We start from the raw sequence: 20,807 nt of genomic DNA, 5'->3' as shown, positions 1-20,807 counted from the left end.
ATCATTTCTCCTCCCCTAACACCTCATTTTCTTCCCTTCTGCAATGGGCTTACTTTCCTCGGGCCTGGTGGAGTGTGTGTGTGTGTGTGTGTGTTGGGGGCCTCTCCCTTAGTCCTCACTTTGTCCTTGCGCCCCCCCCACCATCAGCAAATTAACGTTAACGTTGCATTTTCAACATGCCAGCCTCACCTGCTGTGTTTCTGACCCTCCCCTGCAGGGATTTGGACGCCGTGGAGTCAGTGCGACAGAAGCTGGGAGAGCTGACGGATCTCCATGGCCTGAAGAGGTCGGTACTAGGGAGTGGGGGGACGGGCTGTCAGTGACCCAGCTCTGTTAGCAGTGCATGCACTTGGCTCGAACGCTGCTCTGCGTGCTGCGCTGTGAGGCCCTCGTTCAGCATGTGCTTGGGAGGCTGATTTTGGGGGGTGGGCGTCAGGCCTTTGCTCTGTTGTGCTGCAGGCATGGGAGCAGCTCTGTCGTGCGCTCGCCCTCCCTACCTGTCGTGATTTGCTCCTTGACTCTTGGATCCTGTTCTTCACACTGGTTAATCCTCATCTTAGCTGTCATCTTTCCTTTGGGAGGGCTAGAATGGGCAACCTCCTCGGAGCACGGTACTCCACCGGAGATTGCCCCAGGAATGTCCTTAAAGAGAGACGCGGATAGTTCCCTTTCCCAGGCCAGCACCAAATAGGTCACTGCAGTGATGGGCTTGCTGTACTCTAACCTGGGATCCTGGTGTCTGCTGCACCGTGCTAACAAGACCCTGCGTGCAGACAGCAAGAGCCCAGGGCACATGGAGATGAATTTTGGATGTGGCAAGGACCCCAATCGGCGATGTATGCCTCCTCGCCGGGCCACAGCCTCCTCTTCCCACTCGCAGTTCTGCCATCATGCAGGGAACGTCTGGATTACAGGCGTGCCATGTGTCCCGGCTCACGGGCATGTGGGTTTGAGCCACCCCTGCCTCTGAGAATCACATCACCGCAGCACACATGCCTGGACAGCTGTGCCCATGCTGGCGCTGCAGCTGCCAGTGGCTGGGATAAGACTTTCTGGGGGCGTATCCCAGAGCTCCTGGCACCTCACCACCCGGAGCCTCCGTAGTAATTGTTGTGTGGTGTGTTGTAGGAGAACTTGTCTGTCTTCCCTGGACTCCTTTGTAGAAGTGGATTTAGCTCTCCCATGCCTTTAGCTGAGGCATGTCTGGGTCTACATGCTGCTTACTTCTGTCCCTCCCAACCCCGGGACAAGCCATGGATCCGTCAGGGGCAGGTCAGGGCTCAGCACACCTTCTGCCCCATACCTGCACATGAGCACTCAAGCTCAGAGATAATGTTCCCCTCAATGCACGTTTGAAAGCTTTGAGTGTGGATTATAGGGGGGCTGGGGAAAGGCGTGCAGCCAACCTGCCGTGTAGACATGCCCACAGTGACGCAGAGCCAGTGGTATCCATATTGTTGACTTCCAGGGACACCTGAGGGACCAGGGGCTCATGTCTTAGGCTGCAGCGCTTCTGCATATTAAATTACTCAATTTGCATAATGTTGGAATGGGAGTTAATATAAACCACCACTGTGTGTTTTTGATCTCTGCACCCAAGCGCTTTGCATCCACCAACGCAGAGAAGGAGAAGCTGAGAAAGTGCCTTACCATTTGCTTCCCTAGTTTAACAGGTCACTTAATTATTAGTGCTGAGATTCTCCAGTGAAGGAGAGAATTAGTTTTGCAGAAGCATAGAAACAAGAGGGAGACAGGCAACAAAAATTATTAGGGCTATGGAACAGCTTCCACATGCGGAGAGATTAAAAAGACTGGGACTGTTCATTTTAGAAAAGAGACGACTAAGGGGGGATGTGATAGAGGTCTATACAATCAGGAATGGTGTGGAGAAAGTGAATAGGGGGAAGTGTTATTTATGCCTTCACATAACTCAAGAACCAGTGATCATCCAATTAAAATAACAGCAGCTTTTAAAAAATCATAAGAAAGTACTTCTTCACGCAACACACAATCGATCTGTGGAACTTGTTGCCAGGAGATGTTGTAGAGACCAAAAGAATAACTGGGTTCAAAAAAGGATTAGATAACTTCATGGAAAATAGGTCCATTGATGGCTCTTAGCCAACAGGGTCAGGGATGCATCTTCATGCTGCAGGTGTCCGTAAACCTGCGAGTGCCAGAAGCTGGGATTGCAGGGCAGGGGATCACTCGATAACTGCCCTGTTCTGTTCATTCCCTCTGAAGCCTCTGGCACTGACTCCTGTGAGAAGAAGAGACTGGGCTAGATGGACCATTGACTATTTCGAGTCAGACCGTTCTTATGTTCTCTCCAATCACACCCATCTCTTGGGCCCAGTGCAGGTTTGGCCCCTCCAGTGCATTGCGCAGCCTGCAGATGGTTTTACATTCCTGGGAAACAGTTTTCTCATTTCCCTCATCTGGTTTATATTTTCCTTTCCAGGATCTTTAAGGATGCTCGGAAAGACAAAGGGCAGGATGACTTCCTTGGGAACCTGGTTCTTCGCTTGCAGGTGAGCGTGGGGAGGTAGGATTGTAATAATGCTCTGTCGTTCCAGAGCTGCTTTCCTCTGAGCATCTCAAAGCACATCACAAGCGTTAATTAAACCTCCCAGGGGTTGGACAGCACTGCAATCACTGTGGACAGAAAGGTAAACTGAGGCCCGCAAAACCAATCAACAGCAGAGCCAGGAGTGGAACCCCAGTCTCCTGAGCCCATGCTCTCACCAATAGGACATGCTTCTTTAAGGAACTAATAACTAACCGAGACTGGTGGCCTTTGGTAGCCCCCAGCAGTCATTAGTCCCTCAGGCCAAGGTCATTCTAGTGTAATTCTCAGCTGTATTGTAAATAAGCGAAGGATTATTGCTTGAGATCAGTGCTGAGACATACAAGAGCTTTGCTGCTGGTGGATTTTGTGTTGAAAAATAAGGAAACGTGCCCCCAGCCCATGGGTTATTTTTAAAATTAAGTGTAAATGTTAATTGTCTAATATTACATATTCTTGCCACATGAATGTGATGGAATCCTATTCTTGGAATGGGGCTCCTCCCTATCTCTGACGCTCTGGTGTTGGACATCCATCCGTCTGTCTGTCTACAGGACCTGCACTGCAGGAATGACGACTGGTACCACCTGGAGCCACGGACAGAGACCTACCCCAACCGGGGGCAGTGCCACTTGCAGTTCTTGCTGACTCACAAGAAGGTCGGAGGAGTTTGTCGTGAGGGGAGGAGATTAAACAGGAATTCGGGGTTGTGGGTTGCTAGTCGGGCTGGACCAGCGAGGGCCAATCCTGTCGCTGCTATGGAGGTTACAGAAGGCCCACAAGCTGCTGCAGAGGGCTGGGGAGTTCATTCTCTTGTATCTATTTGTTCCATTTGCTCTCTGGCGCCTCCCTGGACCTTCCAATGGCGCCTCGTGACTAATTACCCTGAAAGCCAGGGCACCTGGGATAACCCTCCCAAGAGGCCATCTCAAGCCTCCCACGAAGGATGTGGCTGCTCGGATACGACCCCAAAGTCATGCCATTAAACAAGCCTGGCTCCGGGTCTGCTGCATGGCTTGACTGCGGGGTGTCCCGGAGAGACGTGCTCCCCCCCATCTCACGCGCTGAGCTGGCTCCCCGCTCTTGTCCCTTTTCAGAGGAGCACCTCCTCAAGCAAGACTCAGCCGAGTTACACTGTCCATCGCCACCTGTTGCAGCAGATGGTGTCCTATGAGATCCTGCAGCACCAGGTATGTGTGAAGCCAGCCAGGGTCGGGGAAGCTGGTGGGAGCTGGGGAAGGATTTGATTTCATGCTGCAGTGCAGATGGGATCGGATTGTGGCTCTCTTCAGAGCCTTTGACTGTATCCCCAGGGGGTTTTGAAAGCAACGAGTTACCCCCAGCGATGCAGTCATCCCACACAACAGCCCGTGTCACGGAGAAGGGACATGCTGTGTAGCACACTGGGATCTTTAAGGTCCACCGGGCACAGGCAGAAGGGGCCTTGGTTTGACGTCTCCATTAAAAGGCCTCGGTTTCTATGGTGATTGTGTGAGATTACATGGAACCTGGACCAGCGCCAGGACATCTGCAGTCCTGTTCCTCACTCCTGCAACAGCTGCTTGATCCGACACTTTCCATTATCTTTCCAGTAAGCTCATCCCTCAGTCTGAGCCCATCGATGGCTGAACCGGGTGGGTTTTCACCCGGATTGGTGCAACGACTATGTGGGATGTGACGGCCCATCCTAGAGCTTGAGAGAGGAGATGGGGCAAATGAAAACAAAGTACAAATCACAGGAGACTCCAAATTCTATGGCCCGGTCTAGGAGTCTCTTCTCTCTTCTCTTTGAGCAACTGCAAGGCAGGATTAATCTCTCCCTGTTTTCTTCCCCCTACAGGCCGAGAGTACTTCCTGGGATGGGGAGCTGAGTAAACATGCCAGCACGATCCTGTACCTGCATGCCTCTCAGAAAGACCTGTCTGACTTTCACCAGGTCATGGCGTGAGTACCATAAGCACCCAGCTCGCAGGGCCAGTGCTGTGTAATGATTATTAGGAGACCTGGGGTCTATTCCTAGCTCTGCCACTGATTCTGGGTGACCTTGGGCAAGTCCCTTAACACCTCTGTGCCTTAGTGTCCCCGTTGGTAAAACCACAATAACACTGCCCTATTTCACAAGCATTGTGAAGCCAGACTAAGCTCAGTGATGTTCGTTGAGATCCCCAGAGTTTGATAATTTCTGCCTTGTGCATTGCTATAGACAAACGCTACTGACTGCACACCCGTAACATGCTCTCCCTGGATGTTTAAAGTAGCAGAACTATTGGGATTCTCTCCCTCACCGTCTTGGCTGTGAACATGCACCTGGAAGCCCTTGATTCTGCTAACTCCGCAGCCATGGCCATAGAAATCGGTGGGAGAGCTTTCACTATTACTATCGCTAGCATCGTTCCCACCCCACGCCCCTCTCTTTCCCTCCTCATTCACGTCATGGCTGCAGCACTGAGCTTTGAAATGGGATGAAGCAGGGCAGGAGCTGTGGGCCTGAGTGAGTCTTGGGTCGTAGCTGACTCTGGCCTCCTGAGGTAATAAGAAGCATCTGATCCTGAATCCCTTGTTCTCCTGAGAATGTGTTCCCACTGGAGGAGGGTACTGGGCCTGGCCTATGGGCCCATGAGCTCCATGGCTGGGGGAATTACCTTGCCCCCACATCTGCAACCATCCCAGCTCCCTTTGGGAGATCAATTGTAGCTCCTCACTTCTTGGGTGCTCACAGTGTCTCTCCCTTTCTCTACAGCCAGTGGCTGGCGTACAGCAAGCTCTACCAGGTCTTAGAGTTCAACAGCAGCTGCCTGCTCCACCAGATCACCAGCATAGAGTACCAGTGGGTCCAGGAAAGGCTGAGTCCTGAGCAGGTATGAGCAGATGCCAAAGCCGAGCTCGGGGCAGAGATCCAAGGAGCGGGGCCAGCCGCCAGTTAGCCACGGCAGCCAAGAGACCCTCTCCGCGCCACCTCTTTCGGCTCCTCTTTGGCCGGCTGAGAATCTCCCCACATAGAACCGATTGGTCCTGCTTGGGTGGGGACCCTCTTCATGGCACTGGCCAGCTGAGGGAGAAACCTGACTGGGCGAAGGAGCCACGACCAACGTCTCGGTAGTGCAGACAGCCTGTAGGACCAGATCGGAATCTAGAAATCGGATGGAGGTGGTTCCCTTTTGCTCTTCCCTTTGGCTTCTGAGATTCTGTGATCTACCTAGGAGGGCAGCGTTCCTTGGACGTTTCCTCTGCAGGGGGCAGATCCTGCTAAAAAACATGGCTGTAGGGCAATGCGCCTTTGGGGCAGGATTTCACCCCAGCAGCCGGGCTTGTTAAGTGACTGACATGGTGGGGAGCCATTCTACAAATGTCCCTGTCTTCACGTGAGAGGCTTTGTTACCTTCCCTGCGGTAAAGCAGGGGTTGGTCATGGCCTAGAGAGTTCTTCCCCTCGAGGCCACTGGTTCAAACCCAACCCAGGGAGGCGGTGGCTGAAGGTCTTTATCATCTGACAGCTCCTTGTTGGCTGGTCCCAGCCCCATCCATAGAGGACTCGTGTTCCCATAAAAACCGCCTCCACCATGGGGCCTGGCACCCTTGACGGCTGCCTCTTTAGAGGCCAACCCGTGAGTGGGCCATGGAGATTGTGCTGCCCTCCCACCCCCAGGGAGCAATCTCAGTAGGCCAGGGCTGAGGCCTTTGGGGTGGAAGCTCACACTGCTGCTGTCCGCTTTATACCCATTCTGGGGTATGATTCCCAGTCAAAAGCTACGGTATGCTACAAATAACACCCTCGATGTGTCCAGCTTGCCTGTCTACTCACCCAGGTCTGGCCCCATTGAGACAGCCCTCGGACCTCTCTGGCTATCAGGTCAACCTCAAGGAGTTAAATTGCATCCGTGTTCCCTGTCTGGGAACATCCCACCATTGCTGTGTTTTTCACTGTGGTGGGGTTGAATCCCTGCTTTTAATGCAAAACACACCTCAGCCTTCCCAAGGCAGCTCTAACAAGGCCTCAACCATTTAGGCAGTTTGGTGGAAGACCCTAAAGCGGTCTAGAAATCCATTCGAGGTGATTCAGTTTTGCTTTTCCCTCTGACTTCCGAGATGATGCTGTGAGTAATTTCAGCACCTCCCTAGGGGGTGGCATTCCTTAGTGCTTCCCTGTGCAGGGGGGCAGATAATTCTTAACAAGGTTTTTGATACAGTTGCCTGTGGCCAAATCCAGACATAGTCCCTCTCAGTAATGAGGCCTTGTTGGTTAGGGACGGCCAGGCTTCCTCCACCTGAGATGCTGTGACCCTCTGTCACCGTCTCTGCTGATGTGTATTCCATTTTTTATTTCCCAGAAAGCAGAGCTGGCTGAATCTTTCCAGTCACTGCTGGCCTATGGAATCTCTCTCCTCCGGAAGTACCGCATCATCTTCCCGCTCTCTGCTCCTAGGTCCACGCACCGGCTACAGTCATTGCTCAGGTCAGCCAGCTGCAATGCTTCATAAACAGAACCATGTTCTCATGTGTCCCCCCCGCATCCTCCTGGGGCTAGTGCAGGATTGTTCCTACACTACATTATCCAGTTTACTTTTTAGCACTCCATGTTATTGGAGCATCCACTGCTTCCCCCGAGGAGATTGTTCAATAGGAAAACCTCTCTCCCACCCCCAGCTCACAGTCCCAGCTTCCTCTGTTGTCTCTTCTTCTCTGCCTTTCCTCGTTGGGTCTGTCCCCTAAGGAAGTAGACAGACGTCCAGGGACCTCCCCCATCCTAAACCAGCATCTTGGTGTCGTTTCTTCCTGTGATGCCTAGGAAATGCCTGACGGGATGAAATAGAGGTCTTTATACTATGGGGATAATACTTTTCTCTGGAGTTTATGTAACCCACTGGTCAGTTTCTGTTACAGGTCCCCTCTGTGCCTGGTCCACAGAGGATATGAGTCTGTTACAGCCCCAGGGAGGGAGGGCTTGTTCTTTAGCACAACCTGTATGTAGCAGCTCGTCCTTTTAGCTCTGCAGGGCTCCAGTTCAACACCCGGCGTGTTGGCCAGGAGAGGTGCAGCTGTCACACTGCGATGGCTTTTGTTTGATGTTTTAACTCCAAACCTTCTCCTTTAACCTCTCCTGCCCCAAGGTATTTCCCACCTGGTGGGAGAGTGAATTTGGGGTCTGGGCAATAAGTCCTGCCAAGCCTCAGAGCCGTGATGGTGAAATCTTAGCATTCGGTCCTCTGCCAGCCCCACAACTGCGCAGGACCATCCCTGCCCCTCCATCCAGGACCTGGCAGTGAAGCCATAACTTAAAGGGAGCCCCCTCGCTGAAGGAAGCTCTGTAGAGGAAAGTCTGTGTGGGGAGATGAGGGGTGTGTTGCTGGGGGCAAAGCTCCCGTTTCTGAAGCTCTTTGGGTTGTGCCATGGCTCAGCAACGAGTCTCACTTCACAGGCTCCTGGTCCAGATATGCAAAATGAAAGCCTTCCGAGAGCTTTGCACTCCAACGCCCGACCTTCAGCAGATGGTGACTGAGGCTCTCAAGGTACCGCACCGCCTCTGTGCTCTCCCCTCCCCCCAGCACGTAGCGGCTCCTCTGATGTCCTCCTGGAGCCCCCAGCATGATCCCTTCTCTGGTGCCGACGCTCAGCCCTGATGCCAGCAGAAGGGGCGGGAGGGAGGGAGTGTTTCCAAAGCTTGTCTGTGCCCCCCCCTCCTGGCCGGGCTGTGTGTCACTGGGCTGCCAGCCTGGCCTGCGTCCCCCCCGAAGCACACTGAAGGCATTGCGCTGTCGTGTGTCGGTTGTGTCTGGGTGGCTGAATGAGGCGGCTCGGTTGTCTCTGCTCAGTTGTCTCTCTCCTCATTCTTTGTCCCCTCCTCTTTCAGTCAGGAACCTCTGGGTGGTTTTATATGCAGAAGCAGCACCTGAAGCCGATGGTGAAGGTCAGATCCTCCTGTCATTCCTACAGCAGCTTACTGAGCCGGGGCTGAGGGGCCTTTGGGGTAGGAAGAGGGCGGACTGGGGTGGCGCTTTCTCAGGCCACAATTTTCAGAAGTGGCCAGTGATTTTGGGTGCCCGAAAGACACCGTGAGCCTGGTTTTCAGAGGGGCTGAGCATCCACCGCTGGCGTAGAAGGCAACCAATTGTCCCCATAAGAAGAAATGAACAGCTGCCACTCACCTGCTGGCCCCCTCCCCTCCCATGTGTCAGTCTCAGCAGGTCATTTCAGCTAGCTTCCCATGTCTCCCATTATGATGCAGAATAGAGCAGCTTCCTTCCCCCTCCTCCCCCCCCAAAAGACCTCCCTCCTTCACTTGGCAGCGTGGTTAAAGTGGCGATCTGGGTTCAATGCCCAGCCCTGCCATGTATTCGCAGTTATTTTACCTCTTTCTGTGCCTCAGTTCCCCACTGGTCCAATGAGGCTAACGATACATCCCTGCCTTAGCGGGGTGTGAGGAAGATCAATCTATCCGTGACTGTGAGGTGCTCAGATCCTACAGTGCTGAGGGCTGTCGTGAGATACATTGGTTCATCACAAAATCACTGGGCACCCAAACCAACGTGTGATTTTCTGCCCTTCCCTTCGCAGACCATGGAGGAGAATGGGAAAACTCTGGTCAGGCTTCTCGCGGAGGTGAATGCGGATCTCCAACAATGCCACAAAATCTGGAACAAATTCTTCATCAAGTAGGTAGACGGTTTCCCCCAGTCCTCTCCCCAACCTCTGCCCCACACTCTCTCAGCAGCTTTGCTTAGGACACTGCAGGCTACAGCGCCAAAGCACATTTATTTCTCAGCTGCAAAAGAACATCATAAATATCAACAGATTGGGAAACCCAGGATGAGACTGGAAACCCCCGGGAAACATTCCCTCCTGGCTCATTATATCCCACAGCTGCCTATTGCTTAGGGAGCAAAGGTTAATTACAATTGTCTTCCCTTCCCGGCATTACTGGCTCTGCCGGCTGGAGTCTTTCAGATTGTTTTAGAGCTTTGTAGCTTTTTGTCGCTCTAGTGCGTGTCAAAGAGCTAGGCTGGGAGAGGGTGAATTGCACTGGCTTTGACAGGTTGGTCAGTGAGTTGTATCCGGCAGATTCCTGACCTCCCAGTTTCTCCCCTGCAGCACTATGAAGGTGGATCTCTTCTACATTGCCTACCTGGAGCTGCAGGAGCTGGTGAGTCGTGTTCCAGGCTCTCCAGTCAGAGCAGCAGAGAGTAAAGCAAGGCGGAAACACTTAACCAGCTGTCAGGTTCCTCTCTCAGAAGAAAGGAAGAGTCTATGGCGCCCCCTGCACACCATGTGCCCATCAAGGGCTCATGGGATGTGATCACTAGTGGTGGAGAAACCTTTGTATTCCAAACGCTGAATACGGGACCATGGGCATCCTTTGGATGTTTAGGGCGGGACCAATCCTATCCCCAGCCCCAGGGGCTTGGACACTGGGACTAGCCAAGAGTTTAAGAAAGGCACATTTTAGGCAGTGAAACCTAGTGGCTATAGCAAAGGAGTAGTGACTCCTGCCTTTGCAACTGACCCAGTTGCAAGTCTGTAAATTGCCCAAGTCACTGAAATTCTCTGGGCCTCTGTTTGCTTGCCCATAAAATGAGGATAAACAGGTTTTTCCTGTGTTATCTGAACCACTTGAGCCTCAAATAGCTACCCCAAATCAGCTGGTGTCCCCAACTTGTACGTCAGACAAGAGGGAAGCGTGTGGTGTCAGCTATTTGGGATGGCACTTTTCCTTTCCCTGATCAAACGTTCATAGATCCGTTCTTGTTAACCTTCCTCCTCTCGTTGCTTTCCCTGCGGTTTCCTTTCGTCTTGCGCAGGTGTCCCATCACATCAGGGAAGAGCTGAGAGAGATTGACAGCGGCATGTCCCAGCTCACAGCAGAGAGCCTTTTCCAGCTCTACATAAGCCTGCAGGAGCTTTATCGGATGAAGAGCTTCCTGTTCAAGAGGTAAGTACTGACCCCCCTGAGCCAGGCTCTGATCACAGTCCAGTCACGCACAGGGAGATCAACGTTAGCAGCACCAGGGAAAGGGGAGGGTGGGGTCCCATCAGCTGCTGATTTTCTACTGGGCCAGTTGGAGTAGATTTGAGTGGAATCAAGAGTTTCGCTGGCCCAGCCGCCTGTCGCTTTAGACTAGGGCCGTGACATCAGAAACCAAAGCCAGACCACGCGGGGGTTTTAATGTCACCTCCAGCTGCCACGCTTCAGGCATGACACGGAACAGGTCTGCAGAGAGCTAGAGCTCCAGATACAGACGAAGGGGGTTCTGGGAGGCAGAGCAGCTAGAGAGACGGCTCGGATGATACTGTAGGCTGCTATTACTCCACCCTATGGATCTCTGTCCTGTGCTGTTAGGTGGGCAGCTGTGCAGGATGCGCTGCCGTCTCAGCCAGGCAGGTATTTTCCAGGTCTGAGTGGAAGTAGAATGTGTAGCCCCCCGTCTTGGTTCTGCTGCCACACAGAAGCCGGTCTTGTGTCTGCATTCCCAGGGATGGCCCTCTTGCTCTGACTGACTTCCACCAGTGGTTTAAGGAAGCCATCCCCAAGTGGCTGGAGAAGACCTACCATATAGCACTGGAGAGGACGCAGAGAGCTATCCACGTGGACCAGGTAACACTGAGATTGCCCCCGAGGGGGGGAACTCCCCCCCAGTCTTCCTGAGACTCTCCAGCTTTCTTCACTGTCCGACCCAGCTTTCACTTCCAGTCCATTCCTTCCCCCCGAGGCTCCCACCTCCGTCGCCCCCCTTCCTACTACGTTGAGACTAAAATATCAGTCTCACCCCGACAGTAGAGCGGCCCCGATCCCTCCTGAGAGCCATGGTGGCAGGCAGCTCCCGTGAGGGCACAGGGGTGCCAGATGGAACATGCCTTTCCTCTAAAACAGCCAACCCTTCGTGACCCCACACAGCAGCGAGCCCTTGCTCTCTAGGCTTGCCGAGGCCCTGGCCCCTCACAGCACCCTGTCATTGCTGACCCTGCTGTATTCTCATGGGTGAAAGGCTGCGGCTCTGCGTCAGCCTGCGTGAAGCGAGTGGATGAGCCTCTGCTTTAGTTCCTTGTCTCAAGCCACAGTTGGCCCCTTGTTGGCATTCTCAGCAGAGAGGCCAAGGGTGGAATGAACCAGGAGGGGTGGAGGGGACAGTCTGGTCCTGCCAGGGTGGGTGATGGCAGGGCAATGTGGGGGGAAGCCAGTGCTGCACCCACCTTATGGGATAGAGTTTCATTCTCCGGGCGCCTCCCCACGGCTGCCTTCCCTCGCTGAAATCGAGGGGGCTCGGCCTCAGTGGGGGTCAGGAGGAAGGTGAATAAGGGGCCACTTTGCAATGAGAGTTGGCTTTGGAACTAGTTTATTTGTTGGCTTATTTGCACGTTGCTCAGTTAAAATGTTTCTCCTGTCGCCACCCACCCAGCTGACGCCCCTGGGGGAGCTGAACAAACACAGCACGTCCACCGTTGACCTGTCCACTTGCTATGCTCAGATTGTTAAAACCTGGCAGCAGCTGGACTGGCCGGACCCGGAGGAAGCCTTCATGATCATGGTGAAGTTTGTTGAGGTGCGTATAGTCAGACAGTCTAGCTGGATCAGTAATAGCAAGTTGTAACTATGCTAAGAAGAGAGGATCAAATGTCATGCTTCAGAGCAGCAGCCGCAGAGGGTCAGGAAGGAATTCCTCTACCACCTCTATACACGTTGGCCAAGTGCTTTGGGTTTTTTTAATCCCTTTCTCTGAAACATCAGGCATAGGCCAGCCTCAGAGACAGGGTGCCAGAGAGAGAACAACCCATTGGCCCGATCTGGTGTGATAAAGCCTACAGCTGCCCCCAGGGCAAATCCATGCAGTGTTCTGTACGCTGTGCGTCATTCAAGCTCACTGCGTCGTGCTCTATCCCCTAGGACATGTGTAAAATCGCTCTGATGTACTGCAAGCTGATCAAGACCCGGGCGGAGGAGCTATCCTCGAAACAGCAAGACGAAGGGGATGCAGCCAACAGGGTGAGCGTCAGTGCCGGCCCCTGCTGGAAGTTCAGGGAGAAGAGAGAGATTGGGAGGCTGTTCAGGGCAGCCTATACAGAGAGCGTGTGGTGTGGGGCAGGGGTGTGCTCTGTGATCAGAGTGCAGCGATTCAACAGGGCAGTAGGGGTAACATCCCAGCCTTTGGCCTTTGGTCTGTATAGTCCTGTATAGGGGAGTTCATTGGCAGGCGAGTGGCCCACGTTTTAAAGGGAGTGAATTTGAACTGGGGAATTCTGTGTGAGCCCTAGGCCATTTTGGGATGGAAACTCTCATTGATCTCTGGCTGGGGGAGCCAGGGAGGAAGGATAGTCATGGGGCTAGGAGGCTAACCTGGGACTCAGGAGACCTGGCTTCAATCCCCTGCTCTGCCATGGACTTACTGGGTGACCTCGGGCAAGTCACTTAGCCTTTCTGTGCCTCAGTTCCCTGTCTGTACCATGGGATAACAGCCCTGCTCTGTCTCACTGGGTGCTCTGAGGCTACATTCGTTAAAGATTGTGAGGTGCTCGGATACCACAGTAACAGGGGCCAGATAAGTGCCAAAGAGAGCTGGATGGCTCCTGTGTTCTCTGCCCTGCTCCCAGGATCAATGGGGAACATACTCCCACCAAGCCGCTTTCACGTGTCTGCAATGTCTCCTGTACTGGCCCCGCCTTCAGCGTGTCTGTGATTGCACTCAGTGCCTCGTAGACATGGCCAGCCGGGGTCAATCTGTGGGACTGTGGCCAGGATCAAACCATTGTTACCTCTGCAGAGAAGAGGGTGGAACTGAGCTGCAGAACTTGCTTCTTGTACATTTAGTTCAGTCTTAGCCAATCAGAATGCAAGGAAATACGTGCCCCAGTAGGGGTGTGCATGGGAACTGGGTGCCAGCCCTGCCCTCTGACAGTTCATCATAGTGTGATCTTAAAGTACAGGCCTAGACGTCAGATATCTGGGGTCTGGATCTGCCATTGGCTTGGGCAGCAGCATAATAGGTCCCTGCCTCAGTTTCCCCGGTGGTCTGTGCAGCTGGACACAGCTTGTGTTCATTGTTGTCCCGCTGGGTGCATAGCTCCACTCACTGGGTGTGCAGCTGGCCCTGTGGTTACCGCCGCACTGCGGATCTGATGTGGCCCTGCAAATTAGGGCCAGGCCAGGCGTGGGGATGAGAATGGGAATGGAACAGGGGGAGCGGGCTGTGGACCGCGAGGCTTGTGCGTGTTCACCCACTTGGGGCGTTTCCTCTTCCCTCCCGCCCCAGCTCTGCATCGTGGTGAACAACATCGAGCAGCTGCGGCTGCTGATCCTCAAGCTGCCAGCGCAGCTGGACTGGGGGTGCCTGGAGCAGCAAATGGGGGGCATCATCGAGCCGGAGCAGTTCCAGCACACCCTGCACAACCAGCTGCAGGGCACCATCACCTGCCTCGACCACGAGATCCAAGACGTGGTGAAGACCCTGGCAGCAAAAGTAACTCCCCCCAGCCTTGCTTTTCTTCCCCAGCCTGGGCTAAGGGAGCAGACTCAGTCAAACAGGGCCAGACCCAAAGCCTTTTGAAAGACGCTCACGGCTCCCTGGGCCGTTGGGTCTGGCCGATAGAGAGGCTGGTGGCATGCAGCTAAGTCCTGCCAGCTCTCTCCCTGGGACTGCATGTCCTGAGCCAGTCAGAGGGAGCCAGGGCCGGGTGAAGACGAGATCCTTGGGATCGGGCCCGGCTGCGGGAAGGGACCCAATCCAGTGACCTGTTGGAGGCGGCAGGGCGCAGCCTGTCGCTTCCAGCTGCTGGGGTGGGTGGGCTGCCTCGTTGGGGCGGGAGATCAGGGACCCCAGTGTCGGAGGGAGACGGGGCTGTGTGGGGAAGGAGTTGGCATGGCAGGTTCTGCATCAGAAGCCTCGGGCATGTGGGGTGGTGGGAGGCAAAGCCAAAGCTCTAAGTCTGTGTTTCTTCGGCAGCTGGACGCCGGGATCAGCAGACACATCCAGGAGCTGGCGGCCTCCAGTGACTCTCAGGAGCCGGAAGACGTAGGTGCCAAGCCCTGAAAGGTGCTGCCTGTGGGAGAGAATCAGCTGGGGGCCAGCACGGCTCTGCCCAGGGTGCTGCACGTTCCTTTCGCCCTGCAGTTTGCCACACGCCGCCGGGGAGGGCGGGAGGAGGGAGGCGGGTTGACTCGGTGCTTCTGTGTCCACGTAGGTCCCCAGATGCTACGCTGAGGGGCGCCATAAAAGCCTATCATGAGAAGGGTCAGGGTGGGTGTACGGGCTGGAGTCCTCTGCCAGCAGAGCTGCACCTGCCTGGGAACTGCTGCTAATGGATTGCACACTGTGTAGCCTGACAGTGCCTCACCCCTCCCTGCTCCAGGCCAGCCTGGGTCCTGCGGGGAAGGAGAGGCACACGCTGCTTGCTGCAGGGCTCCGGGCTCCCTGGCACAGGAAGCACCAGGAACGGGCCTGGGTCTAGCATCCGTCCGGGCCCTTCATCAAATAACAAGTGCAAGAGGCCCAGGATCAGGGCCCACTCCTGCCGTGCTCACAGCACCCCCTGCTGGCGCTTGCCTGCAACTCTCTACACCCTCTCCACTCAGGCTGTGCCAGCCCTCTTGCCCCTGGCCATGCCCATGTCATGTCACGTCACAGGGGTGCGTGACCTCTGCGTTGACGGGGAAGCCAGGGGCAGCCGTGAAAGTGCAGCTTTGGGAGCTGAGGGGGCAGGTCAGGAGTTCAATGTGCTGGGATCCTGGGGGAGTGGGGGTTGGTGCTGCGACTGATGAGTTTGGGGGCGGGTGGGGGGCCCAGGTAGGTCTTTGGCTGTTGCTGGTCCAGCTATACGCTCTGTGTAGCACAGGTACCACACAGAGAAGCCAGGCACACAAGGGCACCACAGCCCCCGCCAGTGTCTGCTGCTTCCTGACAGGTCCAGCCCAGAGGTGCGCGAGCTCCCTCCGAAACAGGCGCCAGGTGCCAAACTTCCCTGGAGCAGCCCCAGTGCCACCGGGGGGGTCAGGTGGGCACAACAGAGTAGGAGGCGGGGACCGCTGGGCTCTCAGACTGGTAAATGGCAGGGAGGGCCCCAGAGAACTCGGCAGAGACGTTTCCAGATGAGGCAGGGCCTGGGAAACGCCTTTCCCGTTGAGTTCCCTCACGCTCCGCTGCCCTCTCCGCAGTCCATCGTTCCCCTGATGAAGTTCCTGGAGTCGGAGCTGCAGTACATGAACAGGCATCTGGTGCAGGAGAACTTTAACAGGTGAGCCGCGGGCTGGATGTGAGCAAGGGGGGGAGTATTTGATCAGCGCCGTTAGCCTAGAGTCTGTTGCTGTGGACAGGACCAATGGGTTCACTGCGGTCCTGGCTAATGGCTCAAGTTAGCAGCCCCCCCCCTGCATGGTGCTTTCTCCACTGCTATCATTTCTCTCTCCTCCAGTAGCTATGCTACCTTATCTAAAGCCTTCTATCCCTGGGAATCCCAAAGCACTCTGCAGACCACCCCTACGGAGATCCTTGACCCACTGCTGAAGTGCCACCACCTCTGAGGTGGAAGGCAGCAGCATTTGTAGCCCAGAAAAACTACACGCAACAGGCTTTTCCAGGGGGATTTCAGGCAGAGATTCCAGCCGAATGATCACACAGGGAAACACCCCATGGGATCTTTACTCGCTGCAGTGTTCAGGGGCTCCGTTTTAAGTCTGCACCCCCAGGATGTCATCTCCAGCATCATGGCGCTTTCCACCAGTGTATGGGGCCATCGGTTCAGCACTGAGTCGGAGGGCCAGAGTCGGGCGGACTTACCATCACTTCTCCAGCTGCAATACTCCCCTGACAGACAAGCTAATGGGGATCTGTCATAACTTTGTGGCTGGCTTTTTTTGACTGCCCACTGCACATGGAGCAGATGTTTTCAGAGATCTATCCGCAGTGACTCCAAGAGCTCTTTCTTGAGTGGGCATCAACAAGTTTAGGCTTGAAATTAGGCAAAGGTTTCTAGCCATTAGAGGAGTGAAGTTGTAGAACAGCCTTCGACGGGGAGCAGTCGGGGCAAAACACCTAACCGGCTTCAAGACTGGGCTTGATAATTTTATGGAGGGGATGCTCTGATGTGACTGGCTACGCTGGCATGTAGCCGACCTGCGACGGCTGGTAGCAAATATCCCCAATGGCTGGTGATGGGACACTGGATGGGGAGGGCTCTGAGTCACTGCAGAGAATTCTTTCCCAGGTGTCTGGCTGGTGAATCTTGCCCGCATGCTCAGGGTTTAACCGATCACCCTATTTGGGGTCAGGAAGGAATTTTCCCCCAGGTCAGGTTGGCAAAGACCCTGGGAAGTTTTTGCCTTCCTCTGCAGCATGGCCATGGATCACTTGAAGGTTTAAACTAGTGTAAATGGTGGCTTCTTTGTAACTTGGAGTCTTTAACCCATGATTTGAGGCCTTCAGTAACGGAGCCAGAGGTTAGGGGTCTTATCACAGGCGTGAATGGGCGAAGTTCTGTGGCCTGCCATGTGCAGGAGGTCAGATCATGATGGTCCCTTTCGAGGCTCTGAGCAGTGTGCAGCGTATGGGCTATTAATAGATTAGTCCTATTCTCCTGCAATGGAACAAGCCTGTGCCCCTCTTGCAATAGAAGTATGTCTCAAGCTTCCCTTCCCCTCCTGGCCCGGGTTTCTCTTCGCTCATCTCTTAGCTCTGACCAGTAGCTTCATGTCTCCACTGAGGAACTAGGATGCGAGGTTTCCCAGTCCTGGGACTGACCGTATCTGCTGTGCTGCACTGGCTTTGTTAGAACTTGCTGTGTGCTGCAATCCGCTCTCTGCCTTTACCCCATTCCCCACAGCCTCCTGGATCTGCTCTGGAGCCACACCTTGCATGTACTGACAGCTGCAGCCAGCCAGCAGTTCAGCTCCTCCAGGTACTACAAGAAGCTGCAGTTCGCCTTGCAGGTAGGTGGCGTCTGGCAGCAGAGCGTTGGGGCAAGGGGCCTGGCTTCCGGGGTCTCCATACAGCCAATAACCGTTCACTTCTCTCGGGTTCCCGTAGACCCTGGAGCTCTGCTTCCACGCTGAGGGCTGCGGGCTGCCCATGGAAACCCTCCACACTGCAGTTTTCATGGTAAGAAGCTACTGCGCCTGCCGCAGCTGCCACTAGCAGAGTGATCTTCCAGCCAAAGGGAGGGTGCCTATGTGTGCACAAAAAGATGCTGGAGCCCCAGCTTTCGTTGCACATCCTAGTAAATCTCTAGCCTTTTCCCTTGCAGGGACAGAGCTCAGAGCACAGCCCCCTCATCAGGGAGACGTCTTAAAGGAGTGGAGGGGGCAGAAGGCCATCGCAGAGAAGCTAAATGGATTCTTTGCATTGGTCTTCACTGCAGAGGACGTGAGGGAGATTCCCACATCTGAGTCATTCTATTTGGGTCACAAATCTGAGGCGCTGTCCCAGACTGAGTTGTCAATAGAGGAACAAATTGATCAGTTAAACAGTAATAAGTCACCAGACCAAGATGGTGTTATCCCAAGCGTTCTGAAGGAACTCAGATATGAAATTGCAGAGCTACTACCATCACTTAAATCAGCCTCTGTACCAGATGACTGGCAGATAACTAATATAAAGTCGGTTTTTAAGAAAAGCTCCAGAGGCGATCCTGGCAATTACAGGCCGGTAAACCTAACTTCAGCACCAGGCAAATTGGTTGAAACTATAGTAAAGAACAGCATCATCAGACACATAGATGAACATGAGACATTGGGGAAGAGTCAACACAGCTTTTGTAAAGGGAAATCACGCCTCCTCAGTCTATTAGAATTCTTGGGGGGCCGGGGGGATTGTGGACATGGGTGATCCAGTGGATATAAAGTACTTGGACTTTCAGAAAGCCTTTGACGAGGTCCCTCACCAAAGGCGCTTAAGCAAAGTAAGCAGCCCTGGGATAAGATCCTCTTGTGGATCGATAATTGGTTAAAAGATAGGAAACAAAGGATAGGAATAAATGGTCAGTTTTCACTGTGGAGAGAAGTAAATAGCGGGTGCCTGAAGGATTTGTACTGGGATCCGTGCTGTTCAACATATTCATAAATGATCTGGAAAAGGGTATAACCAATGAGGTGGCAACGTTTGCAGATGATACAAAATTACTCAAGCTAGGTAAGTCCAAAGCTGACTGCGAAGAGTTACAAAGGGATCTCGCAAAATTGGGTGACTTGGCAAGAAAATGGCAGATGAAATTCAATATTGATAAATGCAAAGTAATGCCCATTTGAAAACTACATAATCCCAACTATTCATACTGAATGTTGGGGTCTAAATTAGCTGTTACCACTCAAGAAAGAGATCTTGGAGTCACTGTGGATAGATCTCTGAAAACATCTGCTGAATGTGCAGTGGGCAGGCAAAAAAAAAAAAAAAGCTAACAGTGTTAGGAACCATTAGGAAAGAGTTAGATAATAAGAAAAGATCATAATACCACTACTAAATCCATGGTACACCCACACCGTTAGTACTGCGTGCAGTTCTGGTCACCCCCATCTCAAAAAAGATATATTAGACTTGGAAAAAGTATAATGAAGAGCAACAAAAATGATTAGGGCCATGGAACAGCGTCCATATAAGGAGAGATGAAAAGACTGGGACTGTTCATCTTAGAAGAGACGACTGAGGGAGGGATATGATAGAGTGCTGTAAAGTCCAGTTTGTGTCCAGTTTTGGGCCCCCCACTACAAAAAGGATGTGGAGAAGTTGGAGAGAGTCCAGCAGAGGGCAACAAAAATGATCAGGGGGCTGGAGCACAAGACTTATGAGAAGAGGCTGAGGTAACTAGGCGTGTTTAGTCTGCAGAAGAGAAGAATGAGGGGGGATTTAACTACCTGAAAGGGGGTTCCAGGGAGGATGGAGCTAGACTGTTCTCAGTGTTGGCAGATGACAGAACAAGGTGCAACGGTCTCAAGTTGCAGTTGGGGAGGTCTGGGTTGGACATTAGGAAAAAGTTTTTCACTAGGAGGGTGATGAAGCACTGGAATGGGTTACCTAGGGAGGTGGTGGAATCTCCATCTTTAGAGGTTTTTAAGATGCAACTTGACAAAGCCCTGACTGGGATTATTTAGCTGAGCTTAGTCCTGCTTTGAGCAGGGAGTTGGAATAGATACCTCCTGAGGTCCCTTCCAACTCTATGATTCTATGAAAGTCATGAATGGTATGGAGAAAGTGAATAGGGAAGCATTATTTGCCCCTCCAGATAACATAGGAACCAGGGGTTATCCAATGAAATCAATATGCAGCAGGTTTAAAACAAACCAAAGGCGGTACTTCTTCACACAACGCACAGTCAATCTGTGGAAATTGCCAGGGGAGGCTGTGAAGGTCAAAAGTATAACAGGATTCAAACGCGAACTAGATAAGTTCATGGAGGAGAGGTCCATCAATGGCTATTAGCCAAGATAGTCAGGGATGCAACCCCACGCGCTGCGTGCCCCTAAACCCTCTGATTGCCAGAAGCTAGAGTGGACGACAGGGACTGGATCACTCGATGACTCCCTGTTCTGTTCATTCTCTCTGGAGCGACTGGCATTGGCCACTGTAGGAAGACAGGACACTGGGCTAGCGGGACCGTGGGGCTGACCCAGTACAACCATTCTTGTGTTAGAACGTTTCCACGGAAGTGTTCCCGAGGTGGTGGTGGGACAGGCTCCCTGGGGTGGTCTGCCCCTGCAGATAGATGGTGGCAGGGTCATGGGAAGGGAATGCCCCCCAATCTTCCCCCACCCCAAACCTCCTGAAGGCAGCTTGCTGCCGCTGCTCCTCCTCTTGGGGATTCTGGGTTCGAGTTCAGGTCTGAGGGGATGGAGCTGCGCGCTGATCTCTGCTGGTGTTAGGGTTGCCATCTGTTGTTACCCGGACGGTCCCGTTTTTGATTTGTGTGTCCGGGTGCCATTTAGGGCACCCATGTTTTGGGGACCTGGCACCCCTAAATGGCACCTGAACCAAAAGTCCGGTTACTGCAGGGTGTGTGTGTGTGTGTGTGTGTGTGTGTGTGTCATGCTGGATCATTAACCCACACCAGCCCCTGCTCAGCCGGGGCCAACACCTACCTGCAGGCAGGTGCCTTGAGGTGATCCAGTGAGCGACCCGGGGTGGGGGGAGGCGTGAGCGATGGGGGCAAGGCCTTAGGGGAAGAAGCAGGACAAGGCCTCAGGGGTTCGGTTGGCAGCCATTAGAAAGGTGACACCCATAGCTGGCATGCGTGCAGGTGCTGGGCTGAGTGCCTGACTTGGCCTGTTTCTTCTCTCG

At 53.6% G+C, this 20,807-nt stretch overlaps 1 protein-coding gene across 1 annotated transcript in view; it reads left to right on the top strand.

The window, feature by feature from the left end:
* The window catches only part of UNC13D (unc-13 homolog D), a 38,568-nt gene that overhangs the window by 13,225 nt on the left and 4,536 nt on the right, over nt 1-20,807 (top strand). Inside the window, exons 7-26 of the mRNA XM_067547780.1 lie at nt 218-286; nt 2,462-2,531; nt 3,121-3,225; nt 3,664-3,756; nt 4,407-4,510; nt 5,307-5,424; nt 6,894-7,018; nt 7,982-8,072; nt 8,414-8,470; nt 9,118-9,215; nt 9,652-9,703; nt 10,359-10,489; nt 11,032-11,152; nt 11,955-12,098; nt 12,440-12,538; nt 13,803-14,009; nt 14,493-14,561; nt 15,701-15,780; nt 17,365-17,470; nt 17,568-17,639. Of these exons, the coding sequence (XP_067403881.1) occupies nt 218-286; nt 2,462-2,531; nt 3,121-3,225; nt 3,664-3,756; nt 4,407-4,510; nt 5,307-5,424; nt 6,894-7,018; nt 7,982-8,072; nt 8,414-8,470; nt 9,118-9,215; nt 9,652-9,703; nt 10,359-10,489; nt 11,032-11,152; nt 11,955-12,098; nt 12,440-12,538; nt 13,803-14,009; nt 14,493-14,561; nt 15,701-15,780; nt 17,365-17,470; nt 17,568-17,639 (2,011 nt within the window). The remainder of the gene's footprint in view (nt 1-217; nt 287-2,461; nt 2,532-3,120; nt 3,226-3,663; nt 3,757-4,406; nt 4,511-5,306; nt 5,425-6,893; nt 7,019-7,981; nt 8,073-8,413; nt 8,471-9,117; nt 9,216-9,651; nt 9,704-10,358; nt 10,490-11,031; nt 11,153-11,954; nt 12,099-12,439; nt 12,539-13,802; nt 14,010-14,492; nt 14,562-15,700; nt 15,781-17,364; nt 17,471-17,567; nt 17,640-20,807) is intronic.

This window comes from Emydura macquarii, unplaced genomic scaffold (assembly GCF_026122565.2).
Source record: "Emydura macquarii macquarii isolate MOO-44397 ecotype Brisbane River unplaced genomic scaffold, CSIRO-AGI_Emac_v2 contig_1230, whole genome shotgun sequence".
NCBI lineage: Eukaryota > Metazoa > Chordata > Testudines > Chelidae > Emydura > Emydura macquarii.
Note: the sequence above shows the minus strand (reverse complement) of the source record. Positions and strands in the feature narration are given on the sequence as shown.